At 49.6% G+C, this 20000-nt stretch overlaps 3 protein-coding genes across 5 annotated transcripts in view; 1 reads left to right on the top strand and 2 right to left on the bottom strand.

Moving 5' to 3' along the window:
• The window catches only part of LOC133577480 (venom phosphodiesterase CdcPDE), a 32047-nt gene extending 23514 nt beyond the window's left edge, over positions 1-8533 (top strand). Inside the window, exons 19-25 of the mRNA XM_072912529.1 lie at positions 1917-1971; positions 2234-2388; positions 2445-2562; positions 6527-6604; positions 6697-6814; positions 6883-7039; positions 8307-8533. Of these exons, the coding sequence (XP_072768630.1) occupies positions 1917-1971; positions 2234-2388; positions 2445-2562; positions 6527-6604; positions 6697-6814; positions 6883-7039; positions 8307-8489 (864 nt within the window). The 3' untranslated portion in view covers positions 8490-8533. The remainder of the gene's footprint in view (positions 1-1916; positions 1972-2233; positions 2389-2444; positions 2563-6526; positions 6605-6696; positions 6815-6882; positions 7040-8306) is intronic.
• On the bottom strand, positions 8491-10141 carry LOC133577481 (uncharacterized). The gene is made up of 4 exons (XM_061931353.2): positions 9710-10141; positions 9601-9644; positions 8620-9531; positions 8491-8552 (listed from the first exon to the last, which is right to left on the bottom strand). Exons 1-3 carry the CDS (start codon positions 9724-9726, stop codon positions 8633-8635), a joined length of 960 nt encoding a protein of 319 aa, XP_061787337.2. The 5' UTR covers positions 9727-10141; the 3' UTR covers positions 8491-8552; positions 8620-8632.
• Positions 10142-12189: 2048 nt separating this feature from the next.
• LOC133577479 (autotaxin-like) overlaps positions 12190-20000 on the bottom strand; it is a 25750-nt gene continuing 17939 nt past the window's right edge. The window contains exons 13-25 of one of the 3 annotated variants that reach the window (XM_072912618.1): positions 17249-17374; positions 17149-17180; positions 16961-17088; positions 16822-16903; positions 16668-16755; positions 16418-16584; positions 16291-16351; positions 16087-16229; positions 15871-16012; positions 15734-15811; positions 12726-12858; positions 12518-12671; positions 12190-12461 (exon numbers count right to left, since the gene is read on the bottom strand). In XM_072912618.1, the coding sequence (XP_072768719.1) occupies positions 12291-12461; positions 12518-12671; positions 12726-12858; positions 15734-15811; positions 15871-16012; positions 16087-16229; positions 16291-16351; positions 16418-16584; positions 16668-16755; positions 16822-16903; positions 16961-17088; positions 17149-17180; positions 17249-17374 (1505 nt within the window). In that variant the 3' untranslated portion in view covers positions 12190-12290. The remainder of the gene's footprint in view (positions 12462-12517; positions 12672-12725; positions 12859-15733; positions 15812-15870; positions 16013-16086; positions 16230-16290; positions 16352-16417; positions 16585-16667; positions 16756-16821; positions 16904-16960; positions 17089-17148; positions 17181-17248; positions 17375-20000) is intronic. The other 2 variants (XM_072912619.1, XM_072912620.1) reach the window with 2 other exon arrangements.

The following is a 20000-nucleotide window of genomic DNA, read 5'->3' as shown; positions in this document are numbered from 1 at the left end:
TACCACTCATGTCACCAACACACCCTGATACGTACCACTCATGTCACCAACACGCCCTGGTGTGTACCTGTCATGTGACCAACATACCCTGGTGTGTACCTGTCATGTGACCAACATACCCTGGTGTGGACCTGTCATGTGACCAACACGCCCTGGTGTGTACCACTCATGTCACCAACACACCCTGGTGTATACCTGTCATGTGACCAACACACCCTGGTGTGTACCTGTCATGTGACCAACACACCCTGGTACGTACCACTCATGTCACCAACACACCCTGGTGTGTACCTGTCATGTGACCAACATACCCTGGTGTGGACCTGTCATGTGACCAACACGCCCTGGTGTGTACCACTCATGTCACCAACACACCCTGGTGTATACCTGTCATGTGACCAACACACCCTGGTGTGTACCTGTCATGTGACCAACACACCCTGGTACGTACCACTCATGTCACCAACACGCCCTGGTATGTACCATTCATGTGACCAACACGCCCTGGTACGTACCATTCATGTGACCAACACGCTCTGGTACGTACCACTCATGTCACCAACACGCCCTGGTACGTACCACTCATGTCACCAACACGCCCTGGTACGTACCACTCATGTCACCAAAACGCCCTGGTACGTACCACTCATGTCACCAACACGCCCTGGTACGTACCACTCATGTCACCAACACGCCCTGGTACGTACCACTCATGTCACCAACACGCTCTGGTACGTACCACTCATGTCACCAACACGCTCTGGTGCGTACTGCTCATGTGACCAACACGCCCCGGTCATGTCACCAACACACCCTGGTACGTACCATTCATGTGACCAACACGCTCTGGTACGTACCACTCATGTCACCAACACGCCCTGGTACGTACCACTCATGTCACCAACACGCCCTGGTACGTACCACTCATGTCACCAACACGCCCTGGTACGTACCATTCATGTGACCAACACACCCTGGTACGTACCACTCATGTCACCAACACGCTCTGGTACGTAACATTCATGTGACCAACACACCCTGGTACGTACCACTCATGTCACCAACTCGCTCTGGTGCGTACTGCTCATGTGACCAACACGCCCCGGTCATGTCACCAACACGCCCTGGTACGTACCATTCATGTGACCAACACGCTCTGGTACGTACCACTCATGTCACCAACACGCCCTGGTACGTACCACTCATGTCACCAACACGCCCTGGTACGTACCATTCATGTGACCAACACGCCCTGGTACGTACCACTCATGTCACCAACACGCCCTGGTACGTACCACTCATGTGACCAACACGCCCTGGTGTGTACCTGTCATGTGACCAACACGCACTGGTGTGTACCTGTCATGTGACCAACACGCCCTGGTGTGTACCTGTCATGTGACCAACATGCACTGGTGTGTACCTGTCATGTGACCAACACGCCCTGGTGTGTATCGGTCATGTGACCAACACGCCCTGGTGTGTATCGGTCATGTGACCAACACGCCCTGGTGTGTATCGGTCATGTGACCAACACGCACTGGTGTGTACCTGTCATGTGACCAACACGCACTGGTGTGTATCGGTCATGTGACCAACACGCACTGGTGTGTACCTGTCATGTGACCAACACGCCCTGGTGTGTATCGGTCATGTGACCAACACGCACTGGTGTGTACCTGTCATGTGACCAACACGCCCTGGTGTGTATCGGTCATGTGACCAACACGCACTGGTGTGTACCTGTCATGTGACCAACACACCCTGGTGTGTACCTGTCATGTGACCAACACACCCTGGTGTGTATTGGTCACGTGACCAGGGAGTGTTGGTCACGTGACCAATTCGCCCAGGTACTACTGTCATGTGACCAGAGTGTCAGTACTAGTCACCAATGAAGGTGTGTTCCTCCTCAGAGTGCAGATGATGTCATCACCGCCAACCGCCGCCTCAACCTGACATCAACACAAGGTGAACTACTCTGTAATCTGATTACTTATGATACTTAGTGACACTTATGATACTTAGTAGTACTTAGTGATACTTAGAGATACTTTGTGCTACTTATGATTCTGATACTTATGATACTTAGTGATACGTATGATACTCAGTGATACTTAATGATATTCAGTGATACTTAGTGATACTTAGTGATACTAAGTGATACTCAGTGATACTTAGTGATACTTAGTGATACTCAGTGATACTAAGTGATCCCGACACATTTGTGCAGAGTCAGCGTTGGTGAAGAAGCACGCCATGTTCGGGCGACCTCGTGTGCTGCGCCCTGAGGAGCGATACTGCGTGCTGCACCATCAGGCCTACGTCAGCGCCTACAGCCAGGACGCCATGATGCCACTCTGGACCTCCTTCACGCTGGACAAGACGGTACGCCAGCTGCCACAGGTCAGAGTTCACCCTGCTGACCCTTTGACCTCCGCCAGGCCGACTTACTTCCTGTGGAGCCCGACTGTCTGCGGCCTGACGTCAGACTTCCTGCCTCTCAGAGTCGCCGTTGTGACCACTATGGCGACCTGCGACCTGGCTTCCTCTACCCCCCCCGTACGTGTGACCCCCGTGACCTTGTGTTGTGACCACTATGGCGACCTGCGACCTGGCTTCCTCTACCCCCCCCGTACGTGTGACCCCCGTGACCTTGTGTTGTGACCACTATGGCGACCTGCGACCTGGCTTCCTCTACCCCCCCCGTACGTGTGACCCCCGTGACCTTGTGTTGTGACCACTATGGCGACCTGCGACCTGGCTTCCTCTACCCCCCCCGTACGTGTGACCCCCGTGACCTTGTGTTGTGACCACTATGGCGACCTGCGACCTGGCTTCCTCTACCCCCCCCGTACGTGTGACCCCCGTGACCTTGTGTTGTGACCACTATGGCGACCTGCGACCTGGCTTCCTCTACCCCCCCCGTACGTGTGACCCCCGTGACCTTGTGTTGTGACCACTATGGCGACCTGCGACCTGGCTTCCTCTACCCCCCCCGTACGTGTGACCCCGTGACCTTGTCTTGTGACCCCCCGTATGTGTGACCCCATGACCTTGTGTTGTGACCACTATGGCGACCTGCGACCTGGCTTCCTCTACCCCCCCCGTACGTGTGACCCCCGTGACCTTGTGTTGTGACCACTATGGCGACCTGCGACCTGGCTTCCTCTACCCCCCCCGTACGTGTGACCCCCGTGACCTTGTGTTGTGACCACTATGGCGACCTGCGACCTGGCTTCCTCTACCCCCCCCGTACGTGTGACCCCCGTGACCTTGTGTTGTGACCCCCCGTATGTGTGACCCCATGACCTTGTGTTGTGACCACTATGGCGACCTGCGACCTGGCTTCCTCTACCCCCCCCCGTACGTGTGACCCCGTGACCTTGTCTTGTGACCCCCCCGTATGTGTGACCCCATGACCTTGTGTTGTGACCACTATGGCGACCTGCGACCTGGCTTCCTCTACCCCCCCCCGTACGTGTGACCCCCGTGACCTTGTGTTGTGACCACTATGGCGACCTGCGACCTGGCTTCCTCTACCCCCCCCGTACGTGTGACCCCCGTGACCTTGTGTTGTGACCACTATGGCGACCTGCGACCTGGCTTCCTCTACCCCCCCCGTACGTGTGACCCCCGTGACCTTGTGTTGTGACCACTATGGCGACCTGCGACCTGGCTTCCTCTACCCCCCCCGTACGTGTGACCCCGTGACCTTGTCTTGTGACCCCCCGTATGTGTGACCCCATGACCTTGTGTTGTGACCACTATGGCGACCTGCGACCTGGCTTCCTCTACCCCCCCCGTACGTGTGACCCCCGTGACCTTGTGTTGTGACCACTATGGCGACCTGCGACCTGGCTTCCTCTACCCCCCCCGTACGTGTGACCCCCGTGACCTTGTGTTGTGACCCCCCGTATGTGTGACCCCATGACCTTGTGTTGTGACCACTATGGCGACCTGCGACCTGGCTTCCTCTACCCCCCCCCGTACGTGTGACCCCGTGACCTTGTCTTGTGACCCCCCCGTATGTGTGACCCCATGACCTTGTGTTGTGACCACTATGGCGACCTGCGACCTGGCTTCCTCTACCCCCCCCCCCCCCCGTACGTGTGACCCCCGTGACCTTGTGTTGTGACCACCCCCTACGTGTGACCCCCGTGACCTTGTGTTGTGACCACTATGGCGACCTGCGACCTGGCTTCCTCTACCCCCCCGTACGTGTGACCCCCGTGACCTTGTCTTGTGACCCCCTGTATGTGTGACCCCCGTGACCTTGTGTTGTGACCCCCTGTATGTGTGACCCCCGTGACCTTGTGTTGTGACCTCTGTGACCTTGTGTTGTGACCTCTGTGACCTTGTGATGTGACCCCCGTGACCTTGTGTTGTGACCCCCCCCCGTACGTGTCACCCCGTGACCTTGTGTTTTGACCTATGTGACCTTGTGCTGTGAACCCCATACATGTGACCCCATGACCTTGTGTTGTGACCCCCCTACGTGTGACCCCCGTGACCTTGTGTTGTGACCCCCGTACTTGTGATCCCCGTGACCTTGTGTTGTGACCCCTTTGCACATGTGACCCCTGTGACCTTGTGTTGTGACCCTTGTACGTGTGACCCCCGTGACCTTGTGTTGTGACCCCCCCCCCGTACGTATTTATGATACTTGGTGATACCTAGTGATACTTATGATACTAAGTGATACTTATGATTATTAGTAGTACTTAGTGATACTTATGATACTAAGTGATACTCAGTGATGCTTAGTAGTACTTATGATACTTAGTGATACTTATGATACTTATTAGTACTTAGTGATACTTATGACACTTAGTGATACTTATGATACTTAGTAGTACTTAGTGATACTTATGATACTTAGTAGTACTTAGTGATACTTATGATACATACTGATACTTAGTGATACTTATGATACTTGGTAGTACTTAGTGATACTTATGATACTTAGTGATACTTATGATACTTAGTAGTACTTAGTGATACTTATGGTACATACTTATACTTAGTGATACTTATGATACTTAGTAGTACTTAGTGGTACTTATGGTACCTATGATACTTAGTGATACTTATGATGCTTATGATACTTATGATACTTAGTAGTTCTTAGTGATACTTTAGATACTTAGTAGTACTTAGTGATACTTAGTGATACTTATTGATGCTTAGTGATACTTATGATACTTAGTGATACTTAAACTTAGTGATACTTATGATACTTAATAGTACTTAGTGATACTTATGATACCTGTGATACGTATGATACATGTGATACTTAGTGATACGTAGTGATACGTAGTGATACGTAGTGATACGTAGTGATACTTAGTGATACTTATGATACTTAGTAGTACTTAGTGATTTTTATGATACTTATGATACTTAGTGATACTTAGTAGTACTTAGTCATATTTATGATACTTGGTCGTACTTAGTGATACTTGGTGATACATTCTGATACTTAGTGATTCTGATACTTATGATACCTGTGATACTTATACCTGTGATACTTAGTGATACTTATGATACTTAGTAGTACTTAGTGATACGTAGTGATACTTAGTAGTACTTAGTGATACTTATGATACTTATGATACTTATGATACTTAGTGATACTTAGTAGTACTTAGTCATACTTATGATACTTAGTAGTACTTAGTGATACTTATGATACTTAGTGATACTTAGTAGTACTTAGTGATACTTATGATACTTAGTAGTACTTAGTGATACTTATGATACTTAGTGATACTTAGTAGTACTTAGTGATACGTATGATACTTAGTAGTACTTAGTGATACTTATGGTACTTAGTGATGCTTAGTGATGCTTAGTGATGCTTAGTGATACTTATGATACTTTGTGATACTTAGTAGTACTTAGTGATACTTATGATACTTAGTAGTACTTAGTGATACGTATGATACTTAGTAGTACTTAGTGATACTTAGTGATACTTAGTAGTACTTAGTGATACTTATGATACCTATGATACTTAGTGATATTTAGTAGTACTTAGTGATACTTAGTGATACTTAGTGATATTAAGTGATACTTATGATACTTAGTAGTACTTAGTGATACTTATACTTAGTGATACTTATTATACTTAGTAGTACTTAGTGATACTTATGATACTTAGTGATACTTATTATACTTAGTGATACTTATACTTAGTGATACTTATGATACTTAGTCGTACTTAGTGATACTTATGATACCTGTGATACTTATACCTGTGATACTTAGTGATACTTATGATACTTAGTAGTACTTAGTGATACGTAGTGATACTTAGTAGTACTTAGTGATACTTATGATACTTATGATACTTATGATACTTAGTGATACTTAGTGATACTTATGATACTTAGTAGTACTTAGTGATACTTATGATACTTATGATACTTAGTGATACTTATGATACTTAGTGATACTTAGTGATACTTAGTAGTACTTAGTGATACTTGTGATACTTGGTGATACTGACCTTGTGTTGTGTCAGGGCTGAGTGGCAGTGAGGAGCAGAGGTACGACGCCCTGCTGAGCAGCCAGGTGGCGCCCATGTACCCCCACTTCCTCAGTAGGTGCCCGCCGTGGTCATGTGACTGATGGTCATGTGACCGCTGACTGATGGTCATGTGACTGCTGATTGATGGCGTTCTCCTGCTGCAGGGGTGTGGTCTTACTTCCAGCACACGCTGCTGAGGAAGTACGCCGCCATCTACAACGGCATCAACGTGCTGACAGGCCCCGCCTTCGACCACGACCACGACGGACGCCACGACGCGCAGTAAGACTCCTGGTTAGCATGTCAGCTAGCATCAAGTCCAGTCACCACCCTTGTCTTGTGGCGCCCAGGTGGGCGTCTGCGGGCAACGGCTCCGCCCCCACGCACTTCTTCGCCGTGCTGACCAGCTGCAAGGACGTGCGGCAGCCTGTGAGCGCCTGTGATGGCGAGCTGCACGCCATCGCCTTCCTGCTGCCTCACAGGCCTGACAACTCTGAAAACTGCCAGGTACCCTCTGGCTCCGCCCCCTTCCCTCACAGGCTGGGGCTCCGCCCCCTTCCTTCACAGGCTGTGGCTCCGCCCCCTTCCTTCACAGGCTGGGGCTCCGCCCCCTTCCTTCACAGGCTGTGGCTCCGCTTGCAGTCAAGACGTCTGCAGCTTCTTCTGGTTGGCACGTCAGCAAGCTGATGCTAATTGGACGCTAGTTACATTAGCATTAGACCGCTAGTTGTATTAGCATGTTTTCATTACTAATTACATTAGCATGTTGTCATTAGACTGCAAGGCTGGATGCTAGTAACATTAGCATGTCATTAGCATTAGACCGCTAGCTGTATTAGCATGTTTTTATTACTAATTACATTAGCATGTTGTCATTAGACCGCTAGGCTGGATGCTAGTTACATTAGCATGTCAGTAGCATTAGACCGCTAGCTGTATTAGCATGTTTTCATTATTAATTACATTAGCATGTTGTCATTAGACCGCTAGGCTAGATGCTAGTTACATTAGCATGTTGTCATTAGACCGCTAGGCTAGATGCTAGTTACATTAGTATGTTGTCATTAGATCGCTAAGCTGGATGCTAGTTACATTAGCATGTCATTAGCATTAGACCGCTAGTTGTATTAGCATGTTTTCATTACTAATTACATTAGCATGTTGTCATTAGACCGCTAGGCTGGATGCTAGTTACATTAGCATGTCATTAGCATTAGACCGCTAGCTCTATTAGCATGTTTTTATTACTAATTACATTAGCATGTTGTCATTAGACCGCTAGGCTAGATGCTAGTTACATTAGCATGTTGTCATTAGACCACTAGGCTGGATGCTAGTTACATTAGCATGTTGTCATTAGACCACTAGGCTGGATGCTAGTTACATTAGTATGTCATTAGCATTAGACCGCTAGTTGTATTAGCATGTTTTCATTACTAATTACATTAGCATGTTGTCATTAGACCGTTAGGCTGGATGCTAGTTACATTAGCATTAGACCGCTAATTGTATTAGCATGTTTTAATTACTAATTACATTAGCATGTTGTCATTAGACCGCTAGGCTGGATGCTAGTTACATTAGCATGTTGTCATTAGACCGCTAGGCTAGATGCTAGTTACATTAGCATGTTGTCATTAGACCGCTAGGCTGGATGCTAGTTACATTAGCATGTTGTCAGTTGCACATGCTAGCATTGGTCAAACAAAATGGAGACGTGTGTGTGTGTGTGTGTGTGTGTGTGTGTGTGTGTGTGTGTGTGTGTGTGTGTCAGAGTGCACAAGACGAGGCCGTGTGGGTGGAAGAGCACATTTGGTTCCACCAGTCCCGAGTGCGAGACGTGGAGTGGATGACAGGCCTGGACTTGTACCAGGACAGTCCTCGACCAATCACGGAGCTGCTGCAGCTGAAGACCCGCCCCACAGCAGCCAATCAAAAACCAATAAAACAATCTTGAATCAATCTGAATTTTTTTTTATTTGAGGTTTTAAAAAAAGTGAAGACTTGAGACCAAAGTCGCCTAAAAGAAAAGAGATTTAAGTCAAATACTTGGTCACACACCCCTTAGCTTTAGGTACAGGTCTTACCTGGCAGGTGTCGCTATGACAACCAGGAGCCTCGGACTTGGCCGGATCTCTTCCACGCGTCTGCGGACTCCCCAAGTGGTCTGGGCCGGTACCTGGAGGGCCACCCTGCTGGCGGCACTCGCTCAGAGTTCTGCAGCGGCTCGGCTCTGTTCCCGGGTGGCGCCGGCGCAGCGGCCACCATCTGGATCCCGCCGCTGGAAACCACCACCGCTTCCTGTTGGCGTCGAGGGGACGACTTGGTGCCCAACCTGGGTCCTCGCTGCTGCTGCTGCGGGGCCGAGCTGACCTTTGGGGGAAGCTGTGCTGCAGCACGACCATATAAGGGAACACTTCCTGCTTGACTTTCATAGTCAGAACTTCCTGCTTGACCATATAAAGGAGCACTTCCTGCTTGACCATATGAGGGTGAACTTCCTGCTTGTCTTTCAAAGGGTAAGTTTCCTGCTCGACCATATAGGGGTGCACTTCCTGCTCGACCATATAAGGGTGCACTTTCTGCTTGGCTTCTATAGGGAAGACTTCCTGCTCGACCATATAAGGGTGCGCTTTCTGCTTGGCTTCTATAGGGAAGACTTCCTGCTCGACCATATGGGGGTGCACTTCCTGCACCACCATATGGGGGGGTACTTCCTGCACCACCTTCATAGGGCAAACTTCCTGATCGACCATATAAGGGGCTACTTCCTGCACCACCATATAAAGAGGCACTTCCTGCTTGGCCTTCATAGGGCAAACTTCCTGCAGGACGGTAACCACCTACACGGCCAGCAGAGGACTGACGAGGACCTCCAGCGTCCAGAGCAGGCTGCAGGTCCTGGAAGACACCTGCAGGGTGCCAAGAACCAGGAGGTCCAGACCGAGCGGAACCTCGGAGACCCGCAAGACGCTCAGACGTTCTGCGGCTGTCAGACGCTGGCGGGGGAGGGGGAGAAGATGTCACCTTAGTGGCCGAGTGGAAGCAGGAGAAGACAAGAGACTCACCTGTGACATGTTTCAGCAGCAGCAGAAGCAGTAGCACCTGTGACCTGGCAGCAGGAAGACAAGAGGCGTCAGGTAAGGTCACACATCAGCCAGGTGCACCACATCTTACCTCATGTTGCTCCTCATCCTCACTACAGCTGCTGCCTCGCCGCTCCTTTTAAGGCCTGACCTGGTTGGGCACAGGTGTGCACCTGACCTGATTGGACACAGGTGTGCACCTGACCTGATTGGACACAGGTGTGCACCTGACCTGATTGGACACAGGTGTGCACCTGACCTGATTGGACACAGGTGTGCAGGCTGTGCAGCACCTTCTTATTGTCCTCAGGAAATAACGAAGGCGTTGACTTGAAACAGGATTTTTATTTGGGCCGTTAAATAAAACACGACGGCTGTTAGCTTAGCATAGAAAGATGGCGCCCTCCCATGGCTGGAACACACACGACACCTGTGGCAATAAAAACACTTCAAGTTGACATTGTGTGTGTGTGTGTGTGTGTGTGTGTGTGTGTGTGTGTGCGTGCGTGCGTGCGTGCGTGCGTGCGTGCGTGCGTGCGTGCGTGCGTGCGTGCATGCGTGTGTGTGTGCTCATGTAAATATTCATATTATTGATATCTTCTAGTCTATCAGTGCAAACCTCTCTCTCTCTCTCTCTCTCTCTCGCTCGCCCACTTAGCCCCTCCCCCCTGCCCTGCTGAGGTTAGTTGTGTTATTGTTTATGTTTGTAATGTTTTTATTGTTTAGTCCTGTCCTTTGTTTTCCTGATCAAATTATTCAAGCATCACATTTCAAGTCAAAGGTGTCGCTATCGGTATCTGTATCGCTATTTGTATCCCTATTGGAATCTGTATCGCTATGGGTATCTGTATCGCTATCTGTATCCCTATCAGTATCTGGATCACTATCTGTATCTGTATCCCTGTTGGTATCTGTATCGGTATCAGTATCGCTATCTGTATCCCTATTAATATCTGTATCTCTATTGGTATCTGTATCGCTATCGGTAATTGTATCCCTATCGATATCTGTATCGCTATCTGTGTCCCTATTGGTATCTGTATCGGTATCAGTATCACTATCTGTATCCCTATCGATATCTGTATCCCTATTGGTATCGGTATCTGTATCGCTATGGGTATCTGTATCCCTATCGATATCTTTATCGCTATCTGTATCCCTTTCGGCATCTGTATCAGTATCGCTATCTGTATCAATATCTGTATTCTATTGGTATCTGTATCGATATGTATCTGAATCGAAATCCCTATCGGCATCCGTATCGCTATCGGCATCTGTGTCACTATGGGTATCTGTATCCCTATCGAGATCTGTATCGCTAGCTGTCTCGCTATGGGTATCTGTATCCCTATCCGTATCCCTATCATATTTGTATGGCTATCGGTATCTGTATCGCTATCGGCATCTGTGTCGCTATGGGTATCTGTATCCCTATCTGTATCCCTATCGAGATCTGTATCGCTAGCTGTCTCGCTATGGGTATCTGTATCCCTATCCGTATCCCTATCATATTTGTATGGCTATCGGTATCTGTGTCGCTATCGGTATCTGTATCCCTATCTGTATCATATTTGTATCGCGCTTGGTATCTGTATTGCTATCTGTATCGTATCCCTATCTGTATCATATCTGTATTCCTATCGATATCTGTGTCGCTATCGGTATCTGTATCCCTATTGGTATCGGTATCTGTATCGCTATGGGTATCTGTATCCCTATCGATATCTTTATCGCTATCTGTATCCCTTCCGGTATCTGTATCAGTATCGCTATCTGTATCAATATCTGTATTCTATTGGTATCTGTATCGATATGTATCTGAATCGATATCCCTATCGGCATCCGTATCGCTATCGGCATCCGTGTCACTATGGGTATCTGTATCCCTATCGAGATCTGTATTGCTAGCTGTCTCGCTATGGGTATCTGTATCCCTATCCGTATCCCTATCATATTTGTATGGCTATCGGTATCTGTATCGCTATCGGCATCTGTGTCGCTATGGGTATCTGTATCCCTATCTGTATCCCTATCGAGATCTGTATCGCTAGCTGTCTTGCTATGGGTATCTGTATCCCTATACGTATCCCTATCATATTTGTATGGCTATCGGTATCTGTGTCGCTATCGGTATATGTATCCCTATCTGTATCATATTTGTATCGCGCTTGGTATCTGTATTGCTATCTGTATCGTATCCCTATCTGTATCATATCTGTATTCCTATCGATATCTGTGTCGCTATCGGTATCTGTATCCCTATCTGTATCATGTCTGTATCCCTATCGATATATGTATCCCTATCGGTATCTGTATCCCTATCATATCTGTATCCCTATCGTATTTGTATCGCTATCGGTATCTGTGTCACTATCCCTATCTGTATCCTTATCTGTATCATATCTGTATCGCTATCGTATCTGTATCGTGCTTAGTATCTGTATCGCTATCTGTATCTGTACAATATATCTGTATCGCTATTGTATCTGTATCGCGCTTGGTATCTGTATTGCTATCGGTATCTGTATCCCTATTGGTATCTGTGTCAGTATCGGCGATACCAGCTGCGTGTTTTACTTGGTATCGGATTGACAGCAAGATCCCCAGTATCAGTATGTGTGTGTGCGTGGCCACGCCCCCTGAGTGAGGCGGTGGTTCCAAGAGGGCGGGGCCTAGTCCTGGTCCTCAAAGGTGTTCATGGAGGTCTTGAGGCTGAGAGTCCGGCCGTAGGTCTGGTTGCTGGAGCGGAACAAGTCCAGACCCGTCAGGATCTCCACGTCTCGCACTCGGGCGGTGTGCAGCCGGAGGAGCTCCTCCACCCACTGCTGCTCGTCCTCTTGACTCTGCACGCATCGGCCGGCTGTTAGCCCCGCCCCCTGACTTCCTGCGCCGCACTCACCTTGCAGGTCTCGCTGTTGTCGGGCCGGTGGGGCAGCAGGAAGGAGACCACGCCCAGGTCGCCCTCGCACTCGTCCAGCGTGCCGTTGGCCCGCCGGCAGCCGGTCACCACGGCGAAGAAGTGGGTGGGCACGGGCGGCGTGGCGGGCGACCACCTGCGGGCGGCGGCACACGTCACACACGCTCAGTCGGGCGCGGCGCTCACTCACTTCCTGATGTCCTCCGGGGCGTCACGCCGGCCGTCGTAGTCGTGGTCGAAGACGGGCCCCGCCAGGACGTTGATGCCCCGCTGCTCCTGGGCGTAGCGGCTCAGTAGCGCCCGCTGCAGGTAACGCCACACTCCTGCGGGCGCAACACCCGTCACCGTGGTTACGCTCACCTCATCGCATCCAATCAGCGACCTCACACAAAAGTGCTGAGTCGTGGAGGAAGTTTAGTCATGAAAAGTGCTGAGTCATGGCGTCTTATGTAGTATGTTATGTTGTCAAAGTGCTGAGTCATGTTATCTTCTAGGACAATAAGGTTGATAAAAGCGTTGAGTCATGTTATCTTCTAGGACAATAAGGTAGATAAAAGTGCTGAGTCATGTTATCTTCTAGGACAATAAGGGAGATAAAAGTGCTGAGTCATGTTATCCTATGTAGTATGTTATGTTGTCAAAGTGCTGAGTCATGTGATCTTCTAGGACAATAAGGTAGATAAAAGTGCAGAGTCATGTTATCCTCTAGGACAATAAGGGAGATAAAAGTGCTGAGTCATGTTATCTTCTAGGGCAATAAGGGAGATAAAAGTGCGGAGTCATGTTATCTTCTAGGACAATAAGGGAGATAAAAGTGCTGAGTCATGTTATCCTCTAGGACAATAAGGGAGATAAAAGTGCGGAGTCATGTTATCCTATGTAGTATGTTATGTTGTCAAAGTGCTGAGTCATGTGATCTTCTAGGACAATAAGGTAGATAAAAGTGCAGAGTCATGTTATCCTCTAGGACAATAAGGGAGATAAAAGTGCGGAGTCATGTTATCTTCTAGGACAATAAGGGAGATAAAAGTGCTGAGTCATGTGATCTTCTAGGACAATAAGGTAGATAAAAGTGCAGAGTCATGTTATCCTCTAGGACAATAAGGGAGATAAAAGTGCGGAGTCATGTTATCTTCTAGGACAATAAGATACATAAAAGTGCTGAGTCATGCTATCTTCTAGAACAATAAGGGAAATAAAAGTGCTGAGTCATACTAGTACTAGTTAGTGATACTTATGATACTTAGTAGTACTTAGTGATACTTATTGATGCTTAGTGATGCTTAGTGCCGAGTCATGTTATCTTCTAGGACAATAAGGGAGATAAAAGTGCTGAGTCATGTTATCTTCTAGGACAATAAGGGAGATAAAAGTGCTGAGTCATGCTATCTTCTAGGACAATAAGGGGGATAAAAATGCTGAGTCATGCTATCTTCTAGGACAATAAGGGAGATAAAAGTGCCGAGTCATGTTATCTTCTAGGACAATAAGGGAGATAAAAGTGCTGAGTCATGTTATCTTCTAGGACAATAAGGGAGATAAAAGTGCTGAGTCATACTAGTACTAGTTAGTGATACTTATGATACTTAGTGATACTTTAGATACTTAGTAGTACTTAGTGATACTTAGTGATACTTATTGATGCTTAGTGATGCTTAGTGATACTTATTGATGCTTAGTTATGCTTAGTGATACTTAGTGATACATAGTGACACTTACTTAGTGATTTTTATGATACTTATGATACTTAGTGATACTTAGTAGTACTTAGTGATCTTCTAGAACAATAAAGTCGATAAAAGTGCTGAGTCATGTTATCTTCTAGGACAATAAGGGAGATAAAAGTGCTGAGTCATACTAGTACTAGTTAGTGATACTTATGATACTTAGTGATACTTTAGATACTTAGTAGTACTTAGTGATGCTTAGTGATGCTTAGTGATGCTTAGTGATACTTATTGATGCTTAGTGATGCTTAGTGATACTTAGTGATACGTATGATACCTGTGATACTTAGTGATACATAGTGATACTTACTTAGTGATTTTTATGATACTTATGATACTAAGTGCTGAGTCATGTTATCTTCTAGGACAATAAGGGAGATAAAAGTGCTGAGTCATGATATCTTCTAGGACAATAATGAGTCATGATATCTTCAAGGACAATAAGGGAGATAAAAGTGCTGAGTCATGTTATCTTCTAGGACAATAAGGAGATAAAAGTGTTGAGTCATGTTATCTTCTAGGACAATAAGGGGGATAAAAGTGCTGAGTCGTGTTATCTTCTAGGACAATAAGAGAGATAAAAGTGCTGAGTCATGTTATCTTCTAGGACAATAAGGGAGATAAAAGTGCTGAGTCATGTTATCTTCTAGGACAATAAGGGAGATAAAAGTGCTGACTCATGTTATCTTCTAGGACAATAAGAGAGATAAAAGTGCTGAGTCATGTTATCTTCTAGGACAATAAGGGAGATAAAAGTGCTGAGTCATGTTATCTTCTAGGACAATAAGGGAGATAAAAGTGCTGAGTCATGTTATCTTCTAGGACAATAAGGGAGATAAAAGTGCTGACTCATGTTATCTTCTAGGACAATAAGGGAGATAAAAGTGCTGAGTCATGTTATCTTCTAGGACAATAAGAGAGATAAAAGTGCTGAGTCGTGTTATCTTCTAGGACAATAAGAGACATAAAAGTGCTGAGTCATGTTATCTTCTAGGACAATAAGGGAGATAAAAGTGCTGAGTCATACTAGTACTAGTTAGTGATACTTATGATACTTAGTGATACTTTAGATACTTAGTGATACTTATTGATGCTTAGTGATGCTTAGTGATACTTAGTGATACTTATGATACCTGTGATACTTAGTGATACATAGTGATACTTACTTAGTGATTTTTATGATACTTTAGTGATACTTAGTAGTACTTAGTGATCTTCTAGAACAATAAAGTTGATAAAAGTGCTGAGTCATGTTATCTTCTAGGACAATAAGGGAGGAAAAGTGCTGAGTCATGTTATCTTCTAGGACAATAAGGGAGATAAACGTGCTGAGTCATGTTATCTTCTAGGACAATAAGAGGGATAAAAGTGCTGAGTCATGCCGCCAGAGAGCGCACAAAGCGGCGCCGGGAGGACAATGAGGTGTTTGTTGAGGAGCGGCGCTGGTCTGGGCCGTCGCGGCGTGACTCACTGGCGAAGGCGGGAAACATGGGCACGGTGTTGGTGATCAGCTCAGCTTGGTGTTTGGACTCGGCAGACGACGCCAACTCTGCCAACAAAGGAAACACGCTGAGCCCAAAGCTCGGCCTGGCGACCTTTGACCCGTACCTGGCGGGAAGAGGAAGCCGTAGGTGAGCTGGGGGGCGTGGCTATAGGTGCTGCAGCTGGGACTGTGCTCGGCTGACACGCGCCGGTCCATCCGCACGCAGGTGCTGGCACCGGAAGCTTCTGGAAGAGTCACGTCCTCCTGCTTAATCAGAGGGTTGGTGAGCGCGGGGGCGGGGCATGAGCTGCTGGGGGCGGGGCATGAGCTGCTGGGCGCACCTGCGGCGGCGGCAACGTGAAGGACGTCCACAGCGGCATGGCGAGCTGGCGGCTGTAGGCGCTGATGAAATCTTGGTGATGGAGCAAACCGTAGCGGGCATCAAACATGACGGCGGGGCGGCCAAAGGGCAGCAGGGTGGCGTCTGCGGGCACAGCGAGCACGTTAATGGCCGCCTGACGCCAGCTGCTCGGCGCCACACCTACTGTAGTCGTCGGCGCCATCTTGGGGGGGGGCGAAGGCGTCCGTCACCTGGTCCACCTTGTTCTGAGACACAAGCAACAAGCATCAACAACTTCCTCTTTGGTGGGCGGGGTCAAACCCTCCGCCGACCTCGTCGTCGCAGCTGCAGCCGAGGTCGGAGGTCGCCGCCACCTCCGTGTCCGGCGACGGCGCCGTCACTTCGGCGGGCATCTGGGGCTTGAACGGCGGCTCTTTCAACATGGCGTTCAGGCTCCCGTGGGTGCCGTTGTTCGGCGCCGGCTTCAGGCCCAGCAGGTCTGCGAGGGGCGGGAGTCAGGGGGGCGGAGTCAGGCGGGCGGAGTCAGGGGGGCAGAGTCAGGCGGCGTGCTGCGGGACTCACCGCACATGACGTTGTAGAGCTCGATGTTGTCGAACTCCGCCACCTGAGTCTGGGAGCGGAAGCTGGGCCCGTGTCCCATGAAGATGGTCTGCAGGGACAGGAAGTGGTTGACGCGTCACATGACACGTGGCGTGGCGGCGAGGCGGACAAGTACCCTCATGCTGGTGATCTTGTTGTCGAAGCCGTGGTCGCCGTAGAAACCGCACCGCGTCCGCATCTTCTCCGGCATTTTCCTGCTAATACGGCCGGCGTGTCAGCTGGCGGCGGAGCACGGAGGTTGTGCGCGGCGTTACCTGGCGATGTGCCACTTCCTGTCCATCAGCAGGTGCACGTCCTCGATGCGGCGGTTGTTGGCGTAGTGAAGCCTCTTGGGTAAGTGCTGCTTCAGGTACGGCGTGAAGTGCTGCGTCGCCATCTTGCACTGCAACCGACCACAGCGCTCGTCAGCCGCTCACGCCGCCAGGGGGCGGGCCTTACTCACCGTCAGGTTGGCCACCACCTGCTGCGGGTCGTCTGCAAGGCGACAAAGCGGTGAGGAAGGGACGGCGCTGGGGGCGGGGCCTACACCCACATTGACTCACATGAGCTGGACTTGGGATCGCGAGGTCGAATCCGGCCCAGCGAGCCTGGAATGAGTGTGATGTCATCGATGTTGAGCGGGTAGCTGCTGAGGAACTCCGTGCGGTCGCAGTGCGCCTCCTCCATGCCTGAAACACACGTTACACACACCTGACGCTCGTTACGCACACCTGACGCTCCCCTCGTCAACATCATCATCATCAACATCATCATCATCATCAACATCATCCTCATCAACATCATCCTCATCAACATCATCATCCTCATCAACATCATCATCATCAACATCCTCATCATCATCCTCATCAACATCATCCTCATCAACATCATCATCCTCATCAACATCATCCTTATCAACATCATCATCATCCATCCATCCATCCATCTTCTTCCGCTTATCCGAGGTCGGGTCTCGGGGGCAGCAGCTTAAGCAGGGAAGCCCAGACTTCCCTCTCCCCAGCCACTTCGTCCAGCTCCTCCCGGGGGATCCCGAGGCGTTCCCAGGCCAGCCGGGAGACATAGTCTTCCCAACGTGTCCTGGGTCTTCCCCGTGGCCTCCTACCGGTCGGACGTGCCCTAAACACCTCCCGAGGGAGGCGTTCGGGTGGCATCCTGACCAGATGCCCGAACCACCTCATCTGGCTCCTCTCCATGTGGAGGAGCAGCGGCTTTACTTTGAGCTCCCCCCGGATGGCAGAGCTTCTCACCCTATCTCTAAGGGAGAGCCTTGCCACCCGGCGGAGGAAACTCATTTGGGCCGCTTGTACCCGTGATCTTGTCCTTTCGGTCATAACCCAAAGCTCATGACCATAGGTGAGGATGGGAACGTAGATCGACCGGTAAATTGAGAGCTTTGCCTTCCGGCTCAGCTCCTTCTTCACCACAACGGATCGATACAGCGTCCGCATTACTGAAGATGCCGCACCGATCCGCCTGTCGATCTCACGATCCACTTTTCCCTCACTTGTGAACAAGACTCCTAGGTACTTGAACTCCTCCACTTGGGGCAGGGTCTCCTCCCCAACCCGGAGATGGCACTCCACCCTTTTCCGGGCGAGAACCATGGACTCGGACCTGGAGGTGCTGATTCTCATCCCAGTCGCTTCACACTCGGCTGCGAACCGATCCAGTGAGAGCTGAAGATCCCGGCCAGATGAAGCCATCAGGACCACATCATCTGCAAAAAGCAGAGACCTAATCCTGCAGCCACCAAACCAGATCCCCTCAACGCCTTGACTGCGCCTAGAAATTCTGTCCATAAAAGTTATGAACAGAATGGGTGACAAAGGGCAGCCTTGGCGGAGTCCAACCCTCACTGGAAACGTGTCCGACTTACTGCCGGCAATGCGGACCAAGCTCTGACACTGATCGTACAGGGAGCGGACAGCCACAATCAGACAGTCCGATACCCCATACTCTCTGAGCACTCCCCACAGGACCTCCCGAGGGACACAGTCGAATGCCTTCTCCAAGTCCACAAAGCACATGTAGACTGGTTGGGCAAACTCCCATGCACCCTCAAGGACCCTGCCGAGAGTACAGAGCTGGTCCACAGTTCCACGACCAGGACGAAAACCACACTGTTCCTCTTGTCAACCAAGACAGCCCCACAGCATCCAGAGCCTTAAGGAACTCCGGGCGGATCTCATCCACCCCCGGGGCCTTGCCACCAAGGAGCTTTTTAACTACCTCAGCAACCTCCGCCCCAGAAATAGAAGAGCCCACCACAGATTCCCCAGGCACTGTTTCCTCATAGGAAGACGTGTCGGTGGGATTGAGGAGGTCTTCGAAGTATTCCCTCCACCGATCCACAACATCCGCAGTCGAGGTCAGCAGAACACCATCCGCACCATACACGGTGTTGACAGTGCACTGCTTCCCCTTCCTGAGGCGGCGGATGGTGGTCCAGAATCGCTTCGAAGCCGTCTGGAAGTCGTTTTCCATGGCCTCGCCGAACTCCTCCCATGTCCGAGTTTTTGCCTCCGCGACCGCTGAAGCCGTACACCACTTGGCCTGTCGGTACCTGTCCGCTGCCTCCGGAGTCCTATGAGCCAAAAGAACCCGATAGGACTCCTTCTTCAGCTTGACGGCATCCCTCACCGCCGGTGTCCACCAACGGGTTCTAGGATTACCGCCACGACAAGCACCAACTACCTTGCGGCCACAGCTCCAATCAGCCGCCTCGACAATAGAGGTGCGGAACATGGTCCACTCGGACTCAATGTCCAGCACCTCCCTCGTGACATGTTCAAAGTTCTTCCGGAGGTGGGAATTGAAACTCTCTCTGACAGGAGACTCTGCCAGACGTTCCCAGCAGACCCTCACAATGCGTTTGGGCCTGCCAGGTCTGTCCGGCATCCTCCCCCACCATCGCAGCCAACTCACCACCAGGTGGTGATCGGTAGAAAGCTCCGCCCCTCTCTTCACCCGAGTGTCCAAAACATGAGGCCGCAAATCCGATGACACAACTACAAAGTCGATCATGGAACTGCGGCCTAGGGTGTCCTGGTGCCAAGTGCACATATGGACACCCTTATGCTTGAACATGGTGTTCGTTATGGACAATCTGTGACGGGCACAAAAGTCCAATAACATAACACCGCTCGGGTTCAGATCCGGGCAGCCATTCTTCCCAATCACGCCTCTCCAGGTTTCACTGTCGCTGCCAACATGAGCGTTGAAGTCACCCAGTAGAACGAGGGAATCACCCGGGGGAACACTTTCCAACATCATCATCCTCATTAACATCAACAT

The sequence above is a fragment of the Nerophis lumbriciformis genome, linkage group LG37 (assembly GCF_033978685.3).
Source record: "Nerophis lumbriciformis linkage group LG37, RoL_Nlum_v2.1, whole genome shotgun sequence".
Taxonomy (NCBI): Eukaryota; Metazoa; Chordata; class Actinopteri; order Syngnathiformes; family Syngnathidae; genus Nerophis; species Nerophis lumbriciformis.
Note: the sequence above shows the minus strand (reverse complement) of the source record. Positions and strands in the feature narration are given on the sequence as shown.

Excerpts from the sequence above, each read along its gene's own strand:
- LOC133577481 (XM_061931353.2), bottom strand. Across the intron at positions 9,532-9,600 it reads GCTGCTGAAACATGTCACAG|CGTCTGACAGCCGCAGAACG; the intron begins GTGAGTCTCTTG and ends CTCCCCCGCCAG.